The sequence below is a fragment of the Salvelinus sp. IW2-2015 genome, linkage group LG4q.2 (genome assembly GCF_002910315.2).
Source record: "Salvelinus sp. IW2-2015 linkage group LG4q.2, ASM291031v2, whole genome shotgun sequence".
Lineage (NCBI taxonomy): Eukaryota > Metazoa > Chordata > Actinopteri > Salmoniformes > Salmonidae > Salvelinus > Salvelinus sp. IW2-2015.
Genome location: NC_036843.1, coordinates 4,128,117 through 4,155,502, shown reverse-complemented (window position 1 = coordinate 4,155,502; position 27,386 = coordinate 4,128,117). Strand labels below are relative to the sequence as shown.

The following is a 27,386-nucleotide window of genomic DNA, read 5'->3' as shown; positions in this document are numbered from 1 at the left end:
TAGAGTCCAGCCCAAACACATCTTTGGCTTTAGAGTTCTTTAGTAAGCTAATCACCTTGTTCACCTCTGACTCAGAAACGTCCCTTATGATGAAGACAGGTTGAGTGTCATACACTGGCACTGAGCCCAAGAAACCAGTGGAGGGGTTCTGTGTCAGTACCCTGACAGAGTCAACAAAGAATGACTTGAACGCTGTTGCTATTTTGCCTGCATGCTGTGTTAAACTGCCATTCATATTGATTTCTAGTCTTTTTGCAGTGTTACTATGGTCTGAATTTCCCTTAGCTTCACCAATTATGTTGATTAAAAAGTTGGCCTTGGCCTGTCTGATTTCTTTCATCACCTTATTTCTCAACATGGTAAAACCTACGTCTGTCATGCTCTAATTTGGACTTCCGCGCTGTTTTTAGGTCACGGTCTCGTTCTTTCATCAGTTTCCAGATTTCTCCATTTAGCCAAGGAAGAGTGCTCTTTTCGCCAGGTCTGGATTTGGTTTTCTTTAGGAAGTCATTTATTGTAGTCTGGATTGTGGATAGAAACATCTGACTGTCAGCTTCCACATTTGTATAGGACAGAAGATCATTCCAGTTAATTCCCTTAATTGCGTATTCAAAATCATTTAATTCAGCCTTAGGTATCCTGAGCTGATCTGGTTTTCTAACAGTAGAGAGGTTAAACCTGTTCAGTAGAGAGGTTAAACCTGTTCAGTAGAGAGGTTAAACCTGTTCAGTAGAGAAGTTAAACCTGTTCAGTAGAGAGTTTAACCTGTTCAGTAGAGAGGTTAAACCTGTTCAGTAGGGAGGTTAAACCTGTTCAGTAGAGGTTAAACCTGTTCAGTAGAGAGGTTAAACCTGTTCAGTAGAGAAATTAAACCTGTTCAGTAGAGAGGTTAAACCTGTTCAGTAGAGAGGCTAAACCTGTTCAGTAGAGAGGTTAAACATGTTCAGTAGAGAGGTCAAATATGTTCAGTAGAGAAGTTAAACCTGTTCAGTAGAGAGGTTAAACATGTTCAGTAGAGAAGTTAAACCTGTTCAGCAGAGAGGTTAAACCTGTTCAGCAGAGAGGTTAAACCTGTTCAGTAGAGAGGTTAAACCTGTTCTTAGAAAGCTTTCTGTGTCAGATTATGGTCAAACAGCCCAGTAACCATATTGAATGATTGTCACTCTCGCTGGTTTATTACTGAACACCAGATTAATCTGTGTTTTAGAAGAAAAAGTCATACCGGTTGGCCATTTAACTAGCTGTGTAAGGTCAAAGGTATTAGTGACCCGTTTGAGGATTTTCATCATTAATGTTAAAATCTCCCATTAAGATGACCTCTATCCCAAAATCACATTCCCTAAGCATGTTATTAAACTGATAAAAAACACACTTTTGGTGGAAGGTGGTCTGTACACTCCAATAAATTAAAAATATATTTGGGGGGACAGTTTAACGTTTGGCCAATATATTCTAGTTCATTATCACATGACCAATCAATTTGTTTACATCGGATATGTTCTTTAATTTAAATCATCGTTGTAGCCGGGCTAGGGCTGTTGCGGTGACCATATTACCGCCACACTGGGGTCATGAGTCATGACCGCAGTAAAATTCCATGTCACGGTAATCTCCTGTTATGCACACTGAATTAAAGTAATGCACTCTGGACATGCGTTAGTAGTACCCAATTCGCTAACGACCATCAGGTCCTAATGGCCTGCTACTCAGGGCTCTGTTGTCCCTCTATCAGGTCTTAATGGCCTGCTACTCAGGGCTCTGTTGTCCCTCTATCAGGTCTTAAGGCCTGCTACTCAGGCTCTGTTGTCCCTCTATCAGTCTTAATGGCGGCTGCTACTCAGGGCTCTGTTGTCCCTCTATCAGTCTTAATGGCCTGGGACTCAGGCTCTGTTGTCCCTCTATCAGGTCCTAATGCCTGCTACTCAGGGCTCTGTTGTCCCTCCATCAGGTCCTAATGGCCTGGTACTCAGGCTCTTGTTCCCTCCATCAGGTCCTAATGGCCTGCACTCAGGGCTCTTTGTCCCTCCATCAGGTCCTAATGGCCTGCTACTCAGGCTCTGTTTGTCCCTCCATCAAGGTCCTAAATGGCCTTCTACTCAGGGCTCTGTTGTTCCCTCCTCAGGTCTAATGGCTGTACTCAGGGCTCTGTTGTCCCTCCATCAGGTCCTAATGGCCTGCTACTCAGGCTCTGTTGTCCCTCATCAAGTCCTAATGGGGCCTGCCTATCGGGCCGCGCCCATCGGCCTAGGTGACGCATGGTCTCAGGCTCTGTTGTCCCTCCATCAGGTCCGAATGGCCTGCTACTCAGGCTCTGTTGTCCCTCCATCAGGTTCTAATGGTCTGGTACTCAGGGCTCTATTGTTCCTCCATCCGGTTCTAATTGGTCTGGTACTCAGGGCTCTATTGTTCCTCCATCAGGTTCTAATGGTCTGGTACTCAGGGCTCTATATGTTCCTCCATCAGGTTCTAATGTCTGGTATCAGGTCTCTATTGGCCCCCATCAGGTTCTAATGTCTGGTTCAGGGCGTCTATTGTCCCTCCATCAGGTTCTAATGGTCTGGTACTCAGGGCTCTATTGTACTTCTAACCACTCTGTGGAAATGCAAATGACATCTAAAATCCCATCAAACACTTCTCATCAAAACAGTCGGCCTATCTTACTTTTAAAACTCACCTCACTGTGATGATCAATTTTAAGAAAAGTTATTTTGTCTTTAGTACACAATTGGTCTAGCCTATGCTCCAAAATTAAACAAATTCTAGTAATTGTCTTTGAGTGTGTACTGTATTGTTATGCATACTGGGTGGACTGTTTACCTTATGCTATGCTCCAATCTTTCTACTAATAAGTCCAGGCGAGAATATATAGGCCTAGGCAATTCTATTGGTTCATTGATTGTGCAGGGTGGCTTATGGTTAGCCTGCAATCATAGTGAATTTGTATTTTATTTTGAATAGCCTAGTAATAGGGCATTTTTTATATTTTCATAATTAATAGGCGGACTCATTACCTTTAGTTACAAAATATCTCACCACTGTGTGTCTTCATCTCCTCCTCTTTCTCCTGCATTCCTTTCTCGAGCGGGCAGAGAGGGGCTGTCAAAAGTTTAATATGTTTCGTTGTGAAAACATGTTACTTGGTTTGCAAAATTACGCATTGGGTAGCTGCAGGAACAGGGTTGGAGAGCCCATGGCATACAGAGTTTGGACGGAATATCACCTATCGCACAGCGAGAGTCAGGCATGCTCCTCAAACAGTGGTTGATGCTTAGAGTGAAATAACCGGAGAGTAGCCTACCAGGCATGATTGAAAAAACGAACCAGCGGGAAAGCGGCCTCTATTTGCTATTCATACGGATGTCTTTTTCCCCCTGCCCCTGTTCCTGCCCATTTGATAATGGGCCATTCTAAATTGAAACTATTTTTACATATTAGTAAAGACAAGATTCAATTGAGAATAGTCTGGAGCAGTGGAAACGCGTTCTCTGGAGTGATGAATCACACTTCACCATCTGGCAGTCCGACAAACAAATCTGGGATTGGCGGATGCCAGGAGAACGCTACCAGCCCGAATGCATATTTCCAACTGTAAAGTTTGGTGGATGAGTAATAATATTCTGGGGCTGTTTTCGTGATTTGGGCTAGGCCCCTTAGTTCCAGTGAAGGGAAATCTTAACGCTACAACAGACAATGACATTCTAGATGAGTCTGTGCTTCCAACTTTGTGGCAACGGTTTGGGAAAGGCCCTTTCCTGTTTCAGCATGACAGTGCCCCAGCGCACAAAGCGATGTCCATACAGAAATGGTTTGTCGAGATCAGTGTGGAAGAACTTGACTGGCCTGCACAGAGCCCTGACCTTAACCCAGTCAAACACCTTTGGGATGAATTGGAACGCTGACTGCGCGCCAGGCCTAACCGCCCAACATCAGTGCTCGACCTCACTAATGCTCTTGTGGCTGAATGGAAGCAAGTCCCCTCAGCAATGTTCCATCATCTAGTGGAAAGCATTCCCAGGATAGTGGAGGCTGTTATTGCAGCAAAGGGGGACCAACTCCATGTTAATACCCATGATTTTGAAATGAGATGCTCGACGAGAGACGAGCAGGTGTCCAGCCCACATACTTTTTGTTATGTAGTGTAGCTTAGCAGTTTCCGATAGGTGTTGGAGTAATTGTGTTTGTTACTTCCAAGCGAATCAGACAAGTAGGGAGCAAGGTAGACTTGGCCATTATTCAGGTCATCGAGGTATGCTGTTTACTGTCCACTCTGCCCCCCCCCCCCCCCCCCCCGATCCATATGCAATCACAATGGCCAATGCGCATTTCGCATTTTGTATCTCAAAGCCATATCAAATATCTTTGTAGTTGCTATTTAGCTCATAATTGAGAGTTGAGAAATAAAAAGTATACCCACAGAAAGATGTGAACATCCTATCCCCATCTGTGACAACAGGATAGCTGTGTTTTCCCAGCAATTGGATTTAAAAATGTTATACAATCAGAACACTTTTCTTTCTCCTTGAGCATTTTTTCCAACGGGAAAGAAAGAGTAGCTCACTCGACACAGCAGCAGGCCCCAGCCTAACAGGTACAGGGGCAGGCAAGCAGACACTTTTATTACAGGATTCAGGAAGATAATGTACTTTAATGTTTGGACAAATCATGGTTTTAGCCTTCTAAAAAATAGCCCGTTTTTAGTTAGGTGAATGAATGTGCAGCCCGCACCGACGCAACCAATACATGTTTTTCCTGCACAGCCAAGTCAAAGGGTTGCAAAATGTGACGAAGTGGTCGCAGTCTGGAGCCCTGCCTTGTAGGCTTTTCACCATAGGCATACTCTAACTTTTGTTTCACTTCAATTAAAAAGGCCTCCATCTTCGCAATCAACAGTAGCCTGGGCCAAGGGAATTTTTTTCTAGGAAGTCGGAAGTTGAAGTCGGAAGTTTACATACACCTTAGCCAAATATATTTAAATTCAGTTTCACAATTCCTGACATTTAATCCTAGTAAACATTTCCTGTCTTAGGTCAGTTAGGATCACCACTTTATTTTAAGAATGTGAAATGTCAGAATAATAGTAGAGAGAATGATTTATTTCAGCTTTTGTTTCTTTCATCACATTCCCAGTGGGTCAGAAGTTTACATACACTCAATTAGTAATTGGTAGCATTGCCTTTAAATTGTTTAACTTGGGTCAAACGTTTCAGGTAGCCTTCCACAAGCTTCCCACAATAAGTTGGGTGAATTTTGTCCCATTCCTCCTGACAGAGCTGTGTAACTGAGTCAGGTTTGTAGGCCTCCTTTCTCGCACATGCCTTTTCAGTTCTGCCCACACATTTTCTATAGGATTGAAGTCAGGGCTTTGTGATGGCCACTCCAATACCTTGACTTTGTTGTCCTTAAGCCATTTTGCCACAACTTTGGAAGTATGCTTGGGGTCATTGTCCATTTGGAAGACCCATTTGCGTCCAAGCTTTAACTTCCTGACTGATGTCTTGAGATGTTGCTTCAATATGTCCATATAATTTTCCTACCTCATGATGCCATCTATTTTGTGAAGTGTTAATAAGAAATTTGTGGAGTGGTTGAAAAACAAGTTTTAATGACTCCAATCTAAGTGTATGTAAACTTCAGACTTCAACTGTACATGGGAAGGTATTATGTACCGTGTCCACTCCTCTTCTATTTGTGCCAAACATGTTTTAATCTAAGGCAAAATCCTACACCGTCCTCACTGGACTAAACTCAGGCTTAGATCTATCCTGATGTCGACCCTGTTTGCGACAGGTGTCGGCAAGCTCCTGCTTCATTAATACATATAGATTACTTGTAGTTTTTCATGTTGTCTGTCTGTAATTTTTGTAATGACTTGGTGCTGCCTATCTTGGCCAGGACGCTCTTGAAAAAGAGATTTTAAATCTCAATGAGCCCTTCCTGGTTAAATAAAGGTTAAATAAATAAATAAAAATATGTTTTGGTTCTGCTATTCTCTACATAACTATTGGTCTGCCATCTTTGATACAATATCTAAAGTATTACAAGTGCTTTTTGCTCCTACTGCCATAACATCATTATTTGGGGTAATACCTGAGACAATCCGGACCCTCTCTTTCTAAAATTATCCGCCGCAATTGTTGCAACCCCTATTACTAGCCTGTTCAACCTCTCTTTCTTATCGTCTGAGATCCCTAAAGATTGGAAAGCTGCCGTGGTCCTCTTCAAATGGGGAGACACTCTAGACCTAAACTGTTACAGACCCGAATCTATCCTACCCTGCCTTTCTAAAGTCTTCGAAAGCCAAGTTAACAAACAGATCACCAACCATTTCGAATCCCACTGTACCTTCTCCGCTATGCAATCTGGTTTCCGAGATGGTCATGGGTGCACCTCTGCCACGCTCAAGGTCCTGAACGATATCATAACCGCCATCGATAAAGACAGTACTGTGCAGCCGTCTTCATCGACCTGGCCAAGGCTTTCGACTCTGTCAATCACCGCATTCTTATCGGCAGACTCAATAGCCATGGTTTCTCAAATGACTGCCTTGCCTGGTTCACCAACTACTTCTCAGATAGAGTTCAGTGTGTCAAATCGGAGGGCCTGTTGTCCGAACCTCTGGCAGTCTCTATGGGGGTACCACAGAGTTCAATTCTCGGGCCGACTCTTTTCTCTGTATATATCATTGTCGCTCTTGCTGCTGGTGATTCTCTGATTCACCTCTACGCAGACAACACCATTCTGTATACTTCTGGCCCTTCTTTGGACACTGTGTTAACAAATCTCCAAACGAGCTTCAATGCCATGGCCTCCAACTGCTCTTAAATGCTAGTAAAACTAAATGCATGCTCTTCAACCGATCGCTGCCTGCACCCGCCCGCCCGACGAGCATCACTACTCTGGACGGTTCTGACTTAGAATATGTGCATACAACAAATACCTAGGTGTCTGGTTAGACTGTAAACTCTCCTTCCAGACTCACATTAAGCATCTCCAATCCAAAATTAAATCTAGAATCAGCTTCCTATTTCGCAACGAAGCATCCTTCACTCATGCTACTAAACATACCCTCGTAAAACTGACTATCTCACCGATCCTTGTCTTCGGCGATGTCATTTACAAAATAGCCTCCAACACTCCACTCAGCAAATTGGATGTAGTCTATCACAGTGTCATCTGTTTTGTCACCAAAGCCCCATATACTACCCACCACTGCGACCTGCATGCTCTCGTTGGCTGTCCCTCGCTTCATATTCGTCACCAAACCCACTGGCTCCAGGTCATCTATAAGTCTTTGCTAGGTAAAGCCCCGCCTTATCTCAGCTCACTGGTCACCATAGCAACACCCACCCGTAGCACGCGCTCCAGCAGGTATATCTCACTGGTCATCCCCAAAGCCAACACCTACTTTGGCTGCCTTTCCTTCCAGTTCTCTGCTGCCAATGACTGGAACGAATTGCAAAAAACTTATATCTCCCTCACTAACTTTAAGCATCAGCTGTCAGAGCAGCTTACAGATCATTGCACCTGTACACAGCCCATCTGTAAATAGCCCACCCAACTACCTCATCCCCATATTGTTATTTATTTTTGCTCTTTTTCACCCCAGTATCCCTACTTGCACATCATCATCTTCACATCTATCACTCCAGTGTTAATTGCTAAATTGTTATTATTTCGCCACTATGGCCTATTTGTTTGCTTACCTCCCTAATCTTACTACATTTGCACACACTGTATATACATTTTTCTATTGTGTTATTGACTGTACGTTTGTTTATCCCATGTGTAACTCTGTGTTGTTGTTTTTGTCGGACTGCTTTGCTTTATCTTGGCCAGATCGCAGTTGTAAATGAGAACTTGTTCTCAACTGGTCTACCTGGTTAAATAAAGGTGAAATAAAAACATATATTTAAAAAATACTACAACACTACCAAAATACACATCTGACTTTGTAGCCTTTGTGAGTTTGTTGGCAAGATAGTTCATTTTACTTCTGTGGAAGTCGCCCTCTCCTCCCTCTCATTTTCTGTGGATTAAAGATGTCTTACACTTTAGTAAATTGGAGAAGATAAAATTTACCCCACGGTGGTTTTTCTGCCAATTCTACCGAATGTGGCAACCTTTCTTTACCTATGTAGAGACACTGCAATTTCCCTCTACAGTAAACTGCCTACCTGAGCTTTGTACTTAATTGATCTACCTTTGTGAGTGTTTAATATTAGCCTGTCTTATTATTATAATTGTTCTATTCGTTTTGAAGACTAGCCATGTTTTATTTTTTTGTGCACTTTTTTGTTTCTAATGTATGTTTTGAAAGTATTACTTAAGTATTTTATATTTTCATATGGGAGTATACATTTCTACCTCATTCAAAAAGCATGTTCCTATGGTATATCAAATGTATAAAACCACAAGTTCAATGTACTGTATTTCAAACATTGTTTACTGTAACTGTGAAAGAAAATACCAATAAAAAGTTACAAAAAATAAATAATAATAAGTATCTCGGTCTCGATGCGATGGAGATGATGGCAAGGGATGAAAGTCGACCTTGATCCGGTTTTGACCGGATGCTGTTGTGGCTGGTATAGTGAGGACCAGCTGCATTAACTTTGTCACCTCTTGGATTTGTCTCGTACCATTTGTGAACTGTACTATCCAACAAGATCAGCCTTAAGTCTAACGAATACTTGGCATATTTTGACAGGTTCTCGTTTGCTGGTGTCAAACTTTTGTGACATTGTTTAGATTTTTTCCCAGTTCACTAAGCCAAGGAAATTAAATTCACCAAAGTGCTCAAACCTGGCTCTCATCTGAACATTGTTATTGTCCAGTATGTTGTAGTAAATTCACCCCGTTTTTCTACGAGTTTCGCATTCTGCCAGGCCCAGTTCATTGCATTTCTGCTCGAATCGCTCATAGAAACTATCAAAGTCTTGTCGCTGCAGAAACTCATATCCATCACTTTGTTCTGCAGAACACGGAAGTACACGTCAGTTTAATTGAAAATTCCTACAATAGGCAGCATGTGTAGCATGAATTAGCTAGGGCTTTCAAAATCTCACGGTTCTCTTTTACCTTGGCATTGTGCATGCTGATGTTCAATCTCCGTTGTTCATTCAATGCCAGATCTATCCGTGAGCTGCCAAATGTCTTAAGAGCTATCTGGCTTTGGATGTGAGACACCGATTTCACATGCTTGTTGAGTGCTATAGGCAGTAACTGTCTCTTGTCCACACGCTGTCGCTGGTGGAGAACAGCAGGCGGGAAGCAGTAGAATTGGCTGCTAGCAGCGCAGCCACAGAGCCAGTCTTTCCGTTGATAACAATCAGATTGAAATTATCGTGTTATTTTCTGTCCTTTCCTTTGATGTTAGGTTCCTAAGCTCAGGTGTTGGTGTTCCATTCCTTATCACCCCCTGTTAAGCTAGAAAATCAACTTTAAAAACTGTTTCCGATGCAATATGTTAGCCATTCTGATGAACGTAACAGCCAAAAGGCGGCTGATGACGTATGACGTCCACAGGCAGGAGGGAGCCCGGCCTATCCTCCTGCCTGTCCCATTACTTTTTTCACTCCAATACGCATTCATATGTATTATTTGAGTGCAATAATGAATGGGACATATTGACACATGAAAGACAGCGAAGCTCTCTGCCTGCCTTTTGGAGTCCGTTAGCTGGCAGTATATGGTAGAAACACGCATGCGCATGTCATGTCAATGCCTTGCATTGAGTTTGGAGTTTGAAGGGCTGGAGACAGGCACACAGTGAGGCTGCCTTTCCCCTGGCATCATTGTGTACTGTACCAGATCACTGCAAATTTGGGTAGTAAGAACTAGTTCAGAAATTGATTTTATAATGCAGAAAAAACATGACAAAATTATTATTGATTTAAAAAAAAATATATATATATATATATATATAAAATAATTGTTTATTCATTTTCACAGGGTAGGCACTGACCACACTTCACTGTAGTGTTCCTTGGGTTGAATTAATGCCGTTTGTTTAGCACTTTCCCTCAAACTCTTGTTTCCCTCTGCAGTAGACCTCCCTGTGTGAGGTCCCCAGCCCTCCACACCTCTTCTGGACCCAGTCCCCTGCCCCCTCTTCCCACCACACCCACCCCTCCTCCTCCTCCTCCACCTCCTCTCCAACCTCCACACCCCAACTACAACACCCCTCATTCTCAGCAACACGGGTAGGTCAACCAAGCACCATCTCCAAACCACTAACCCTAACCTGTTACTGTTCAGCCTGAAAATGTGCTTATTTGATGCTCGTTATGGGTGATATTGCACCTACCTGACACCTAAACTAATCTGGCCAAAGATAGCATCACTGGCTAAAATTGCTTATGAGGGATTTCACTGGTTGCTAACTGCTAACCTGTGTTTAACTTTCTGTTGCCAACTCTTGCTAAATTTGCATGGCTCTCTGAACTCCCTTTCAACACCCAAGCAATATGTTGTTTTCAGCAAATCTGGAGGTTTCAACCCTCTTGACATTCATTATGTTTAGTTTGTTCAGAGGCCAGCCATTTCGATGACCACCACAGTGCTCCATTCATCTCGTGGTGGGATATCAGAACTCTAAATAGAACTATAGACAACATCTGCCAGTTTCAGTTGAATCTCGACATCGCTCATAAGTAATATCACAAACAAACCAAAAGAGAGTTCCCTTATGTGGCTTTCTTTTGAGAGTGAAACAGAGAGTCAGCATCATCCCCAAGCGTGTTAATAATGACAAATGAATCCCTCTCCATGTTGAATTTGTTAACATGCATTTCTCTGTGGAGAGAGCGCCCACCATGGTCGATGGTGATGCATCATGGGGCCGGTTGGCATTTGGAGAATCCTGTCTGTGTCTGCGTTGGTTGACACTGTGATTAATGGTCAGGAGAGCGCTGCAGACAGACTATGTAAATGCTGAAGGAGCCATTAACAGACATCTTCACTGTCAATAAGAAGTGGCACAACATCATGCATACTGCTGGGGCAAATCACAAAGCCTGTCAATCTCCACTGTCATTCTACCAGACACCCAGACATAGGCCCACGGTGAGAGAGGCTGGCGGGAGAGGGCGGGAGGGTGGGAGGCATTGTCTTTGCCTACCTGACTCTCTTAACCACTCCACCACAGTTTTTCTGTCATCCTCACCTGTCCCCTCTTTCAGCACAGTTACCCACTCTCTCCCTCCCTCAGCCCTGTCCTCTTTCTTTCTCATCACCCTCTCATCCAGGCCTTCGGAAATGGTCTCTTCCAGTTGCTCTCCTAGTCCATAATATAGCATACATACAGTTGAAGTCTGAAGTTTACATACACTTAGGTTGGAGTCATTAAAACTCGTTTTTCAACCACTCCACAAATTTCTTCTTAACAAACTATAGTTTTGGCAAGTCGGTTCGGACATCTACTTTGTGCATGACACAAGTAATTTGTTCAACAATTGTTTACAGACAGATTATTTCACAATTCCAGTGGGTCAGAAGTTTACATACACTAAGTTGACTGTGCCTTTAAACAGCTTGGAAAATTCCAGAAAATTATGTCATGGCTTTACAAGCTTCTGATAGGCTAATTGACAATATTTGAGTCAATTGGAGGTGTACCTGTGGATGTATTTCAAGACCTACCTTCAACCTCCGTGCCTCTTTGCTTGACATCATGGGAAAATCCAAAGAAATCAGCCAAGACCTCAGAAAACAAATTGTAGACCTCCACAAGTCTGGTTCATCCTTGGGAGCAATTTCCAAATGCCTGAAGGTACCACGTTCATCTGTACAAACAATAGTACGCAAGTATAAGCACCATGGGACCACGCAGCCGTCATACCGCTCAGGAAGGAGACGCGTTCTGTCTCCTAGAGATGAACGTACTTTGGTGCGAAAAGTGCAAATCAATTCCCAGAACAACAGCAAAGGACCTTGTGAAGATGCTGGAGGAAAACAGGTACAAAAGTATCTATATCCACAGTAAAACGAGTCCTATATCAATATAACCTGAAAGGCCGCTCAGCAAGGAAGAAGCCACTGCTCCAAAACCGCCATAAAAAAGCCAGACTACGATTTGCAACTGCACATGGGGACAAAGATCATACTTTTTGAGAATGTCCTCTGGTCTGACGAAACAAAAATAGAACCGTTTGCCATAATGACCATCGTTATGTTTGGAGGAAAAAGGGGGAGGCTTGCAAGCCGAAGAACACCATCCCAACCTGAAGCATGGGGGGTGCAGCATCATGTTGTGGGGTGCTTTGCTGCAGGATGGACTGGTGCACTTCACAAAATAGATGGCATCATGAGGTAGGAAAATTATGTGGATATATTGAAGCAACATCTCAAGACATCAGTCAGGAAGTTAAAGTTGGTCGCAAATGGGTCTTCCAAATGGACAATGACCCCAAACATACTTCCAAGTTGTGGCAAAATGGCTTAAGGACAACAAAGTCAAGGTATTGGAGTGGCCATCACTAAGCGCTGACCTCAATCCTATAGAAAATGTGTTGGCAGAACTGAAAAAGCGTGTGGGAGCAAGGAGGCCTACAAACCTGACTCAGTTACACCAGCTCTGTCAGGAGGAATGTGCCAAAATTCACCAACTTATTGTGGGAAGCTTGTGGAAGTCTACCCGAAACGTTTGACCCAAGTTAAACAATTTAAAGGCAATGCTACCAAATACTAATTGAGTGTATGTAAACTTCTGACCCACTGGGAATGTGATGAAAGAAATAAAAGCTGAAATAAATCATTCTCTCTACTATTATTCTGACATTTCACATTCTTAAAATAAAGTGGTGATCCTAACTGACCTAAGACAGGGACATTTTACTCGTATTAATGTCAGGAATTGTGAAAAACTGAATTTAAATGTACTTGGCTAATCTGTATGTAAACTTCTGACTTCAACTGTACTTACATACATGCTGTGAATACTAGGTCCCCCTCCATAGAAAGGCACTGTATGCAAATACTTTGTGTCTCCCAGTCTGTCCCTAGATGTGGAGATGGTCGGCAAGTAGACTAGTGATTAGAGCGTTGGCGTAGTAACCGAAAGGTTGCAAGATTGAATCCCGAGCTGACAAGGTAAAAATCTGTCATTCTGCCCCTGAACAAGGCAGTTAACCCACTGTTCCTAGGCTGTCATTGAAAATAAGAATTTGTTATTAACTGACTTGCCTAATTAAATAAAGGTATACTAAAAAAATGGTCTGAGGCTGGCTGAGAATGCAATTAGTGCTGTCTGATGAAAACACAGAGGGAAGGAGAGAGTGTGTGTGTGTCTACGTGTGTGTGTGTGTGTGTTAGAGGGCAGCTCTACTGACTCTTCCAGCTGACTTTGAGGAGGCAGAGAGCTGACAGCCCCCTGCTCTGCGGCTGCACGTGCATGGTGTTGCCATGGAGAAAGCAGGAAGCGAAGGCAGGGGGACCGATTTAGGAGGATTGTTGACCTCCCCCCCACATCTCCTATTGTTTATCTCTGTTTCTCAACCCTTGTTCTGTTTTGTTCTCGTCCTCTGAACAGCTGAGGAAGATTAAGGGGGAATTGGAGTGAGCTGAAGGCTCTGAAACACTGTGTTTAGTGTTTACTCTTTTATAGTCCTGATTCTGATCTGAGAGCAGCATTGTGAAACATTTAAACCTCTTGTTGTCTGTCTGAAAACAAGCGGCCAACAGCCTGAACCTTGTCCCTGGGCTCGACTACTCCAGATTCATTACGCAGAGTGAAAAGAATGCCTAACGAGCAGAGCAAGGCCACTATGATATCCTGTGGCTGGAGGGGATCTATGATTACATCTAGATAAGTGTGATGGGGATGCTAGCTAGTGTTTTCCCCAGTCCTCAGAGATGTTCCCTTAAGTGCTTTGAATTATACATGATTTCCCATTTTCATGATCAAATCACCAAAACACCCATACTTGGTCTGATTGGCTGACATTTAGAATAATATTATGTTTGAATCTTAAAGACTGTAAACTTGCTGTCGGTAATGTTAGTCTATCAAAGGCACTTGGGTTTGAATCGGGTTATGTTGAGGTTTTAAGTTGAGATGATACTATTGCACGGCTTGTGACTTGGTTTGGATCAATGATCGGAAGTAGGAGTAAAGTCTCTTGAGTGAACACTGGTGTTGGGATTTGGAGAACATAACCAGAGAGTAGTATTAGGAAGCTAGGTGTTGTCCTGGCTCTGTTGGCTGAAGACAGAAAGTATTTTTTCAAATGACTTTGGTAGCTCTCCCTGGAGCTACAGAAAAACGGCTTGTAGAAAATAAGCACTTAGAGAAAAGCATGCTTAAAATAAAAATAAATTAAAGGAAATGGAAAGAGAGAAAGCAAGAGAGAAGAGCGCTTAGGGGTAAATCCTCGCCAAATAATTCATTTCTGACCTCCTTAGTAAGTAAATTTACTAAATAAATAAGAGCTGCTTGAATGTCAAGAATGCATTGCTGTTGCCGCCAGCGTTGTGGCTCACAGGCAGCCTTGGCATCAGCTCCAGCTAGGCTTTAATAAATGGCTTCTCTCCCTTCAGAACTGTTTGATGTAAGGGGGAGGGGGGCTTTTCTCAGGATTTAATATGTTAAAAGGCTGTCCTTTCATTCATTGTTTTATTTTTGATTCTGTTTGGGTTGAGTCAGGTAGGCAGGCAGGCGCTAGCTGAGCTGGCTGCTTGGAATGGAGCTGTGGCTGAGAGGGAGCTGCCTTGAGAGCAGATTGTGCCCATATATAATTCATATTGTTCATACCCTCCCACTGACTACACCGTGCAGACCCCCCTCCCCTCTCTCTTTCTCTCTCTCTCTCTCTCTCTTTCTCAGTCTCTCTCTCTTTCTCAGTCTCTCTCTCTCTCTCTCTCACTTCTGCTCGCTTTCTCCCTCTCACCAGTCAGGGTTGATGGAGGGTGGTGGGGCTGGGTAATGATAGGGTCTGGATGGTGGCAGTACTTTAGTACCCCTATTTTCTCCTGCCACACTGAATTCACTCCCTGTTGTAGCAGTGAGTGTTTGCAGTGGACAGGCAGGAAGGGGACTTTGACACTGGCACTGTAGTGCTGGTCTGGCATGGAGTTGTGTGTGTGACTGCAGCTGGCTGTCTGGCACCCGGTAACCATGGCAGCCCTTGGCAACGGCCCTCTCTCCCTTTCTCTCCCCAGCCGTGCTCAGAGACAGGCCTCCTCAGATGTCCTTCACACATGTGGGCAGAATACTAAGGACAGACAGCAGAGTTCCATGCAGGGGGATGAGGGGAGACAGAGAGACAGGCAGGCAGGGAGGGCGACAAGACTGGGACTGGGACTGACTACAGGGCTAGTCATTTAAATAGAACAGTGATTACTAATCTGTTTATCTGCTGAAGTGATTCAAAGCACATATTATTTCCCTCAGAATATTTCAAGAGGCTCTAAATGTGGCTAACACCTCATGAGAGCATTACTCATAATGGTTTGCGCTGGTAGTAATGCTCTAGTGTTTTCTGTCTATCTTGTTTCTGGGCTAAAACTAAATCCACATTTTATGGTTTATTTTATTAGTTTTTCCTGACTTCATCTGGCCATATTCATGCTACAACTTGCTTGCTCACAGACTCAATTGAAAGCAGTGTCAAATCAGCAGTATCTTTTTGAGAAGCAGAGCACAACAAAACAGCTGTGTTCTCCCACACAACACAACACAACGAGAGAGAGCGAGAGAGAGAGAGATCAAAAACAATAGAGGGTGGGGCTGGGTTTGATCCTTCTCAATTAGAGGAGCTCAGATTCCCCTCAACCGTTCCCTAGCTCAGCTAGCTCAGCTCACGATACAATGATTACGCTACAATGACTACTGGATGGTAAGCCTGTGCTGTGAGCTGGAAATACGCCCCCCACAGTCTCACCCGGGACACACTCCCTCTCTCTTCACTATCTTTTCCTCCCTCATCTCTCTATTTATCCTCTCCCTCTTGTTTTTCTCCTTTTCGCTTTCTCCCACTCCCCTCTTGCTGCGTTTCACCTCTCTTTCCCTCTCCACCGTCCGTCTCTCCCTCCCTTTCTGCTTTCCCCTCGTTCTCTGCGGCAACAGGTTTTTTTTTCTCCCCCAGCGAAGGTGCCCGAGAGCAAGATAAATGTGCTGTGCCTTTTTTGATAGCAGCACATGCATACATTAAGTGTGATTAAACGGCCTGCGTTCCCTCCATCAAGTGTTTCCTAATGGCCTTTTTTATGACATGATTTAGTAATAATGGATGAGCGCCACTGTCAACCTCCACTTTGTTGTGGATGTTTTTACTACAGTATCCACATGAGAGCTGGGGCTGGTGTTTTTCTGTAAGGGCCGATGTAGGATTTAGATGCAGTATAGAGAAATAGCACTTTCCGGAACAGAAAATATCTACTCAGACACGCCATGGTAATGGTAATGACACAATGATAACCTATCAATTACTTATTTGTTTCTTCTGGATTTATTAAAACTATCAACACTATGCACCATGTGGTAACATGTTAGCTACAAATTGGGTTGCATTCTTTGAAGTAAGTAAACGAAAATACCCAATGATGCCACATAATTTCCTTGTAAATATCAGGCAAATCCCATTAAAGTCCCGTAAAACAAAGTGCTGCCAAGAAACGGTCCATAACAGGCAGGATGTGATTGATGTGAGTGTATGTTGTTGTCTGTGAGCCATGGTTTTCCTTGTGATTACAGACCCATAGAGGGATTACATACAGTATGTATCATCACACATGCTCTAGGACTAATTGCATCTGTGAGATTAGATTACTGAGAGGTTTACCAAACCCAGCCCTCCCTCTGCCGGGTTAGTCACTGTCTCTGTCTCACATCCAATACATTGTGCCATTGTTGTCCTGCCCTGCTTGGGGAAGTTCAGTTCTTTTGACTGACTGACACAAATCCAGATTAGGAGTTTTTTTTCTAATTGTCCACATGATCACAGTGATCATGATCACAGTGTTTAGATTTACACTAACAAAAATATCTTATTTTATTAAGACAATGTTTCAACCATCAGGTCTCCATATTCAACAGAAAGGCAGGGGTTTTACTATGACCTTATGTCCGTGTGGTATTTTAACACAAAGCTGTCCCCACTACTACTACTACTACTACTACTGTCAACCCATGTCCCTTAAGTACCCTTTGTCTTCTCTACTGTCAAGGAAATGATCCACCACAGATGAGGGGATGTTCTGTGCTCCTACCTCTCTCCGTTCTCTCATTATTCAGGAGATTATTTGCACCAGCAGGAAGTAGAGTTTGTCCAACTGCTATATGTCCTGGTGCGCTGTCTTTTGAGTTGGTACACGGTTGCTACAGAGCTAGCCTGGTACAGGGTACAGGGTATGGAGCGGTGACAGTGACCGTCTGTCTGCTGTGTGTGACGCTGGTTCAGCAGGTTGCTGATAAGCCCTCTGATGTCCTCCCAACACGCCGTGATGCGACGAGGCATGGAGAAAGAACGGGATTGATTTCAGCCGTCGCCATAGCAACAAATAACATGATCCTTTCCAGAAGCACACCTTAATTAGTTAAATTATGACTTCGTGGGGAGAGGAGGGAGGGAGGGAAGAGGGCTGAGGAGAGGAGGGGTGAGGGATTTGCAAGGGATGAGAGGAAGGATAGGAGGATGAAACAGCTTTCTATTCAGCTGTTACTCACACACACACTTGCTTTTAAAGAGATTCTGTTTTTTTCTAGGAAATGTGCCCATACATTTTCAGGATGATGGTTTATACAGTACTGAAACGTATGGGCATATCCTCTGACTGGCATGGCCTTATAGCTTTGCAGTAGAGGCAGAAAGTCTAATCTATTACGTAGTCTTTTCTACTACCATGTCAAAAGCCAACTAATTGCTCTCCACACCAAGTAGCTGGGTCCAGTCTTTCCTCTCTAACCAGCTCTTGTCTCTCTCTCTCTCTGTGTCCCAGACAGGGCAGCTACCCAGGCCCTGGCATAAACCAGATGGTGCCCCCCATCAACCAGTCGCAGGGCAACAACTCAGGCATGGGCACGCCACAGGGTCCACCCTACAATATGCCACCCTCAGGTAAGACCTGGGCAGGCCAACAAGGTACCCAACAGCAACCAAAGTAGTGAACAATTGTCTAAAATGGTTGTGAGATTAAGTTGAGTCTTCTATAGCCTTCAGTTTGACAGACTTCAAACCAATCAAATCAAATCAAATGTTATGTATCACATGCGTCGAATACAACTGGTGTAGACTTTACATTTAAATGCTTGCTGACAAACCTTTTTCCAATGTTGCAGAGTAAAACAATAATATAAAAATAATAAGAAAGAAATATATACAGTACCAGTCAAAAGTTTGGACACATCTACTCATTCAAGGGTAATAGTGAAGAATAATAGTGAACATCAAAACTATGAAATAACACATATGATATCATGTATTAACCCAGAAAGTTTGAAACAAATCAAAATATATTTTAGATTGTTAAAGTAGCCACACTTTGCCTTGATGACAGTTTTCTACACTCTTGGCATTCTCTCAACCAGCTTCATGATGTGGTCACCTTGAATGCATTTCAATTAACAGGTGTGCCTTGTTAAAAGTTAATTGTGGAATTTCTTTCCTTCTTAATGCATTTGAGCCAATCAGTTGTGTTGTGACAAGGTGGGGGTGGTATACTATGGCAAGGACAGCTCAAATAAGAAAAGAAAAACAACAGTCCGTCATTACTTTAAGACATGAAGGTCAGTCAATGCGGAACATTTCAAGAACTTTGAACGTTTCTTCAAGTGCAGTCGCAAAAACCATCAAGCGCTATGATGAAACTGGCTCTCATGAGGACCACCACAGGAAAGGAAGACCCAGAGTTACCTTTGCTGCAGAGGATAAGTGCATTAGAGTTACCAGCCTCAGAAATTGCAGCCCAAATAAATGCTTCACAGAGTTCAAGTAACAGATACATCTCAACATCAACTGTTCAGAGGAAACTGTGTGAATCATGCCTTCATGGTCAAATTGCTGCAAAGAAACCACTACTAAAGGACACCAATAAGAAGAGACTTGCTTGTGCCAAGAAATACGTGCAATGGACATTAGACCAGTGAGTCAAAATGTGTGATTTTTGGTTCCAACCGCCGTGTCTTTGTGAGATGCAGAGTAGGTGAACGGATGATCTCTGCATGTGAGGCTCTCACCATGAAGCATGGAGGAGGAGGTGTGATGGTGTGGGAGTGCTTTGCTGGTGACACTGTCTGGGATTTATTTAGAATTCAAGGCACACTTAACCAGCAAGGCTACCACAGCTTTCTGCAGCGATATGCCATCCCATCTGGTTTGCGCTTATCATTTGTTTTTCAACAGGACAATGACCCAACACACCTCCAGGCTGTGTAAGGGCTATTTGACCAAGAAGGAGAGTGATGGAGTGTCTCCCGAGTGATGCAGCGGTCTAAGGCACTGCATCGCCGTGCTAGAGGCATCACTACAGACCCTGGTTCGATACCAGGCTGTATGACAACCGGCCATGATCGGGAGTCCCATAGGGCGGGCGCATAATTGGCCCAGCGTCGTCTGGGTTCGGGGAGGGTTTGGCCAGGGTAGGTCGTCATTGTAAATGAGAATTTGTTCTTAACTGACTTGCCTAGTTAAATAAAGGTTAAATAAAAAATATATACTGTGCCTTCGGAAAGTATTGAGACCCCTTGACTTTTTCCATATTTTGTTACGTTACAGTCATATTCTAAAATGGATTAAAGAAAAAAAACGCCGCAATCTACACACAATACTCCATAATGACACAACGAAAACAGGTTTTTAGATATTTTTGCAAATGTATTAAAAATAAAAAACACATACCTTATTTACATAAGTATTCAGACCCATTGCTATAAGACACGAAGTTGAGCTCAGGTGTATCCTGTTTCCATTGATCATCCTTGAGATGTTTCTACAACTTCATTGGAGTCCATCTGTGGTAAATTCAATCGATTGGACATAATTTGGAAAGGCACAAACCTGTCTATATAAGGTCCCACAGTTGTCAGAGCAAAAACCAAGCCATGAGGTCAAAGGAATTGTCCGTAGAGCTCCGAGACAGGGTTGTGTCGAGGCACAGATCTGGGGAAGGGTACCAAAAACATTCTGCAGTATTGAAGGTCCCCAAGAACACAATGGCCTCCATCATTCTTAAATGTAAGAAGTTTGGAACCACCCAGACTCTTCCTAGAGCTGGCCGCCTGGCCAAACTGAGCAATTGGGGGAGAAGGGCCTTGGTCAGGGAGGTGAACAAGAACCCGATGGTCACTCTGACAGAGCTCTAGAGTTCCTCTGTGGAGATGGAAGAACCTTCCAGAAGGACAACCATCTCTGCAGCACTCCACCAATCAGGCTTTTATGATAGAGTGGCCAAACGGAAGCCACTCCTCAGTAAAAGGCACATGACAACCATCTTGGAGTTTGCCAAAGGGAACCTAAAGACTCTCAGACCATGAGAAGCAAGATTCTCTGATCTGATGAAAATATTGAACTTTTTGGCCTGAATGCCAAGCGACACATTTGGAAGAAACCTGCCACCATCCCTACGATGAAGCATTGTGGTGAAAGCATCACGCTGTGAAGATGTTTTTCAGTGGCAGGGACTGGGAGACTAGTCAGGATCGAAGGGAAGATGAACGGAGCAAAGTACAGAGAGATCCTTGATGAAAACCTGCTCCAGAGCGCTCAGGACCTCAGACTGGGGGCGAAGGTTCTTCCAACAGGACAACGACCCTAAGCACACAGCCAAGACAATGCAGGAGTGGCTTTAGGACAGGTCTCTGAATGAACTTGAGTGGCCCAGCCAGAGCCCGGACTTGAACTTGATCTAACATCTCTGGAGAGACCTCAAAATAGTTGTGCAGTGAATCTCCCCATCCAACCTGACAGAGCTTGAGAGGATCTGCAGAGAAGAATGGGAGTAACTCCCCAAATACAGGTGCGCCAAGCTTGTAGCGTCATACCCAAGAAGACTCGAGGCTGTAATCGCTGCCAAAGGTTCTTCTACAAAGTACTGAGTAAAGGGTCTGAATACTTATGTACATGTGATATTTCTGTATTTTTATTTTTTATACACAGCGAGTTACTGTTCTGAAGATGGTTATTTTCCTGCAGACAGCTCTGTTCTGTTATTTTTCTTGTTCCGTTGGCCCTCCTGAGAACAGATTAATGCAGTGCGCCCCTTTCTCCTGCTCTCTCTTGCCCTTCACCCCTCCACATTGTGCTAAACACACCTCGGAGAATGCAAGGCTCTATTTGAAAAGAGCTTTCTGCTCAGCCTTACAAAACTAAATATCAGGCTGCATGACATTTGGAAGACTTCAAATGAATTAGAGTGCCAAGGTTCTTAAAAACTCATCTCAGCTGCCCCTGGGGTTGGTAAAAAGCTATTAGTTTCACATAGTGCTGAGCGCCGAGCTGAGAAGTGAAATAAAGGGACAAACCTTGGGACTCTTGGCATGTAGGGACACTTTCTTCTCAATAGGAAAATGCTTATTCAGTCCACACTCGGAAAGTAGTCTTCAAGATATTATTCATTTCTACCAAGAACTTTTGAAAGAAGTTACCTAAAGATATCAAAAATGTTAATACCATATTTAAGTCTACCAGTTCATAAACATAGTAAGAGCAGAATTTATATTTGTGGTGCTGAAATACCTATTCAATGTTAGACAAAAGCGTAAGATATATAGTCAGCAAGGCCGAGAGAGTGCAATGGTATTTCATTTAAAAGTTAATTTTTTTTCTCAAGCAATGCCTTCTTCATTTTTATTAGTTCATTTTGCCTTTATTCCTTTTGAGAAGAATCCCTGGAAGAGGACCTTGGAGATAGAAAGGACGTGTTCATCTCCCCAGCGAGACAGACATTTTGATAATACTTTCTCCATTATCCAGAACTGTTCTTTGGCTTCAGAACAGCTCATCATTTGGCTCTGTGTGCGCGTATTTCAGAGACAAGATGTAGTACAATGGCTACAATGACTAATAACCCCATCAACTCCTTATGTACATGCTATGTGAAGATTGCTCCTCATACACTAGCCAGTGGTTCCCAAACTTCTTCAGTTACTGTCGCACCAACTGAATTTAGCTCTGCCCGGAGTACCCCTGAAGTACCCCCTCATGTACATTTAACCAGTAGACCTCTGGTCTCGTCAGTCTTCTCAAGTACCCCCTGTGGATAGGCCAAGTACCCCCAGGTGTGAACATCCATTCATTATGCACTCATATGTTTCATTCAAAGTTTGTCTGGTGCACTCATGATGCACCAATACCAGAGTAGAGTCCTTATTATCCCAGAGCGGCAATTCACTCATGATGCACCAATGCCTTTTAAATGAACTGTCCACTGCAAATCTCACTTTTAAAAGGGAATATTCTGTTAACTTATGCCCAAATAATGTTGTTGACTCGTTCTATACTCGCGTATTTGTGGTCAAAGCATAAATTGGAGAAAAAACACAAAAAAACACCTCAAACTTGTATCTCAAACAGACCGTTTATTTTATTTTTTTGCTATTTCCTCATAGAGTATGATGTCATACTCCTGTGGAGGATGAGCTGGCCATCAGCGGTGTAGAGGAGGATGAGCTGGCCAATCAGCGATCTATATTTTTTATGACCGGTATACGCCCACACCATTCTGTTGTTGTGGTACGCCCACACCATTTCAACACAGAAAAGCAGCTTTTTAACATATTTAAATAAAACATTTTGGAAGGAAAACTTTCACTCATACTGTAAGTAATAACAGGTCATATTTCATAGAAATCTGTAAACACTGGAAATATACTTTAAAATGTGTGAAAATCTTTACTTGATTCTTCCCTCCATTTTCTTCTGTGTAGGGCCCATGGGGATGGCTGGGGATGGGATGGTGACTCCTGCTGGGAAGCAGAAAATGGATGGCAAGGAGGAGAGCATGCCCACCAATGAACCTCCCAGACCCAAGGTACAACCTCTCTCGCTCTCACGCTCACACACTCACTCACTCACTCACTCACTCACTCACTCACTCACTCACTCACTCACTCACTCACTCACTCACTCACTAATGAACCAAAGGCATCTGATCAGCATATGCTGCATTAGCACAGCAGGCATAATTTAGTTTTCTTGCCATATTTAATAATTTGTTCAACACTTACAGTTCATAATGTTTTCTTGATTTGTTTTTGTCATCATCTCTGTTCCTTTTGATGTGTTGGCAGCTATAACTGCAAAGAGGTTGTTTAGAATCCTGCACACATCCACACACGCTGTGCTTTCCCTCCTCGCCACAGCCCAACCCACCCTAATGCTGACTGCTCACTTCTCCCAAATGAAGCTCAGCTCAGCAACAGCTTTGCACTTTGGCTCTTTCCATTCCTGCCTTTTGGTTTTGCCCCCATCACTTCTGTGAAAAGCCCAGTCTTTGTTGATAGTAGTGGTGGGTGTTGAATTATTGAAGGCAATCTGAGCTGTGTGAAGACCCCCAGAGCTCCCTTAAGAGATGATGTGTCTGTACTCTGTAGTAACAAGCCTACCATAAGCCGCATCCACATCGTTTTAAGAATTTGGAGTACGGTCAACCGGCGCTCACAACCGCACACCACGTGTAACCACACCAGCCCAGACCTGACACATCCGGCTTCTTCATCTGCAGGATGTCTGAGACCAGCACACCAGACACTCAAGGAAATTTGGGTTGCACAACGGAATAATTTCTGCACAAAATTGTAAGAAACCGTTCAGAGAAGCTCGTCGCGTGCTCGTCGTATCCTCACCAGGTCTTACCTGACTGCAGTACGCGTTCGTAACCGACTCCAGTGGGAAATGCTTCACCTTCGCATGCCACTGGCCGCTGGAGAAAATGTGCCCTTCACGGATGAATCCCGGTTCAAACATACCAGCAGATGGCAGGACAGGTGTATGCGTTGTGTGGGCGAACGGTTACTGAGGTCAATGTTGTGAACAACAGCCCCATGTGGCGTGGGGTTATGGTATGCGCCAGCAAAGCTACGGACAACAACAACAAATTGCATTTTATTATGGCAATGTGAATTGCCAGAGATACCATGACGAGAATCCTGAAGCCCATTGTGCGTGCCATTCATTTGCACAGCCCCCATTCGCGCAGATAGCTGTACAAAAATTCCAGGAAGCTTGAAAATATCCCAGTTTCTTCTATAGCGTCTGCATACCACCCGAGACATGTCACCCATGAAGCTGTTTGATGCTCGTACGACGTTGATATACAGCGGTCCAGTCCCCACCAAATCCAGCAATTTCCACACAGCCATTGAAAAGGAGTAGGACAACATTCCACAGGCCACAATCAACAGCCGTCAACTACGCAAGCAGGGTTCCTAACAATGTAATGGAAAGCAGTTCCAGAAGAGTGGAGCCTTGATATAGCAGCAACGGGGACCAACTCCATATTAATGCCATGATTCATGGAATGAGAGTCTTCGACGAGCGGTTTCCATATCTTTTGGCATTGTAGTGTAATCTTAACCAACACAGATGCATATCTGTATTCCAGCATGTAAATCCATAGATTAGGCAATATATATATTTCAATCCTTATATGAACTGTAACTCCAGTAAAATCTTAGAATATGTTTCATGTGGCGTTCTCTATTTTGTTCAGTGTAGACGCACTGACCTGGCGCAAAATAAGGTAAATATCATATCAGAAGGTTATGTTCTCCATCAATGGCTAAGACTGGATGCAGACATATGCAAGAGTAGTGTCGTGGTCTGTGTAGCACAGTGGGGAGTGTGAACAACTTAAACCTCAGCCCTGAAGAGTCCCCACTTGCGCCACCGTATATACTAGCTTTCACGTGGCGGGACTGGAAAGACCACTTGGTACGAGGCGGGTCATGTGTGCTAGAAAAAGACAAGTCCTGGGTTTGAGCCTCAGTGTTAGCCGACATCAGGACTGAATCGCACTCACTAAGCAAGCAGATGTCATGTTCTTTACATCTGGCGGTGTGGTGTGCTGTGTGGCTGAAGGGCAGGTGCTCTTCTCCACCCTTTAGCAAAAGCATCTGGTGCTGACTCAGCAGTGAGGCTCTGGTGTCTATTTAAAAGCAGGGTCCCGTTTTCTCATAACGCTGCTCTGAAATTAGTAGACGCAACCTTTACGCTCCAGTCTCTCTCCTTAGCCTGAGCACAAGTATAATGGGATGCGTTAAGAAACACAGTTGTCAGGGACAACAGAAAAACAAAATACTTGTCTTATAAATAGCATTAGTAGCATTACCCAAAATTACATCACTTAACCTTTTAATGCTGTAAATCAAATGCAACCAATATTCGTCCTAGAGTACTATAACTGGTTGTGATATATCAGGGGACCTCAGTATAAACCTTGTTTTATTTTCTTCCAAGACACATTTATCAAGTCGCACGAAAAGGCACACGCAAAACTAATACATGAAGTCCGTACCACACCGCTGCCATGAAAAGTCTCCAATCTTCCAATACATGCCAGAAACAGTCTACACAACATCACTTATCACCCCCACCAACCACCACCCAGCCTCATCAGCATCATTCATAAGTACCGCGTGCCTTACCAGAGAGGGGGCTGCAACTTTGGCCTGCTTCCTGTTGCCCCCCCAGTCCAGTGTGCTGTCTGCCGGCGGTCCCTCCCCGGCTCACCTTACACTCATAGGCAAACAGGTACTGAGTGTACTGCATCTTCTTCAGGACAGGCTGTGCGGAGCTGCTGGAGGTACAACACTCAGACTAGTGGACAGACTCTCGCCACTTCTTTTTCTTTTCACCCTGGAGAGGAGAGGAAGATGGTAGGGAGGGGGGGAGGGGATACAGGAGACAAGCATTAATACAATGGCATGTTAGCCGCTGTATGTATCCTGGCTGTAAACTGCTAACCAGTTGCTCTTGTCCCACTTCAACGACTACCAAGATAAGTGATATTGACGAGCTAATCAACACATTCAAAGTGAGTTGCAACATTATTTCTGTCCTGCAAATACATGAGAAAAAACACTTAGCAGTGTCTATCGTCCTGTAGACACGAATAAATTGCAACTCAGGGTTGTCTCTCACCATTGCCAGGCCCCTATCTCCCTGACCACCATGTACAGTCTGTAAGAGTCCAGGGCTTCTGTCCCACGCAGGGAAGGTGGGAACCGGTTTGTACCCCTCTCCCCCACTGAAGGACAGGTAGCGGTCCCACCCAGCCACGCCTCTCCGTGCTTCCCCACCCAAATCATACAGACGTTGTGATCTGCTCGTTAGTCATGGTGGACGAGTTTGGCTTCTGAGTCGGAAGAATGGAAAATATATGGAATTAGCTCCAACCTTGCCAAAACTGCACAACTAACTCACATCAGTCATCATACGAAGAAAAAAAACTACAACAAATAAAACATTGGAAGATATTTTGCAATTAAGAGAGAGTGTCACACCCCCTTACAGGGCGGAGGGCTTTGGCCAGAGGCTACTAATCTGTCACTGTCATCCCCAAAATGTAGGGAGGGACGCTGGCTGGGGCTGGGGACAGGGGAGAGGGGACAGGCATTGGCCACCAGCGGTGTAGGCTGAGACACACTGGATTCCACTGTACCATCCTGTAACAACACAGAGAAGAGTGATGGAGACACGTGTCAGATGTTAGTCGGGAGACAGAAGTGAAGATTCTGTTTTTCGTATCTGCCGTCTGTTCTTTCCTCCACCCATTCCATTCACCCAACCCTACGTGTAGTGATACAAAAGGTTCTTAAAAGGCCTCTCGAACAGCGTGTGCATCAGAACAACTCAGCAAGCACCAGAAAGAGAGACACAGAAGAAAAGAAGAAAGAAAGACTACTCAGAATGCAGGGAACAAGTGCTCTGTCTATTTGTTAGCTTTTCAGTGGACAGATTGCAAATTCAGCAGACCATGTCCCGCTTGCTCTCTCATCTCTCCTCTCTCGTCTCTCTCTCCTCTCTCTCCTCCTCTCTCTCTCTCCTTCTCTCTCCTCTCTCTCCTCTCCTTCTCTCTCCTCTTCTCTCTCTCTCGTCTCTCTCTCTTCTCGCTCTCTCTCTCTCTCTCTCTCTCTCTCTCTCTCTCTCTCTCTCTCTCTCTCTCTCTCTCTCTCTCTCTCTCTCTCTCTCTCTCTTCTCTCTCTCTCTCTCTCTCTCTCTGCTCTCTCTCTCTCGCTCTCTCCTCTCTCTACTCTCTCTCTCTCTCTCTCCTCTCTCCTTCTCTCTCTCTCTCTCTCTCTCTCTCTCCTCTCTCTCTCCTCTCTCTCTCCCTCTCTCTCTCCTCTCTCTCTCTCTCTCTCTCTCTCTCTTCTCTCTCTCTCTCCTACTCTCCTCTCTCTCTTCTCTCCTCTCTCTCTCTCCCCAAGTCTGCCAGGCAGGAACTAAGGCCTTTGT

General features: G+C 44.0%; 1 protein-coding gene across 1 annotated transcript in view; it reads left to right on the top strand.

The window, feature by feature from the left end:
* Positions 1–27,386, top strand: part of LOC111963157 (AT-rich interactive domain-containing protein 1B-like) — a 251,145-nt gene that overhangs the window by 199,327 nt on the left and 24,432 nt on the right. Inside the window, 2 exon segments of the mRNA XM_070443334.1 lie at positions 17,935–18,053; positions 22,859–22,962. Coding sequence (XP_070299435.1) covers positions 17,935–18,053; positions 22,859–22,962 — 223 coding nt within the window.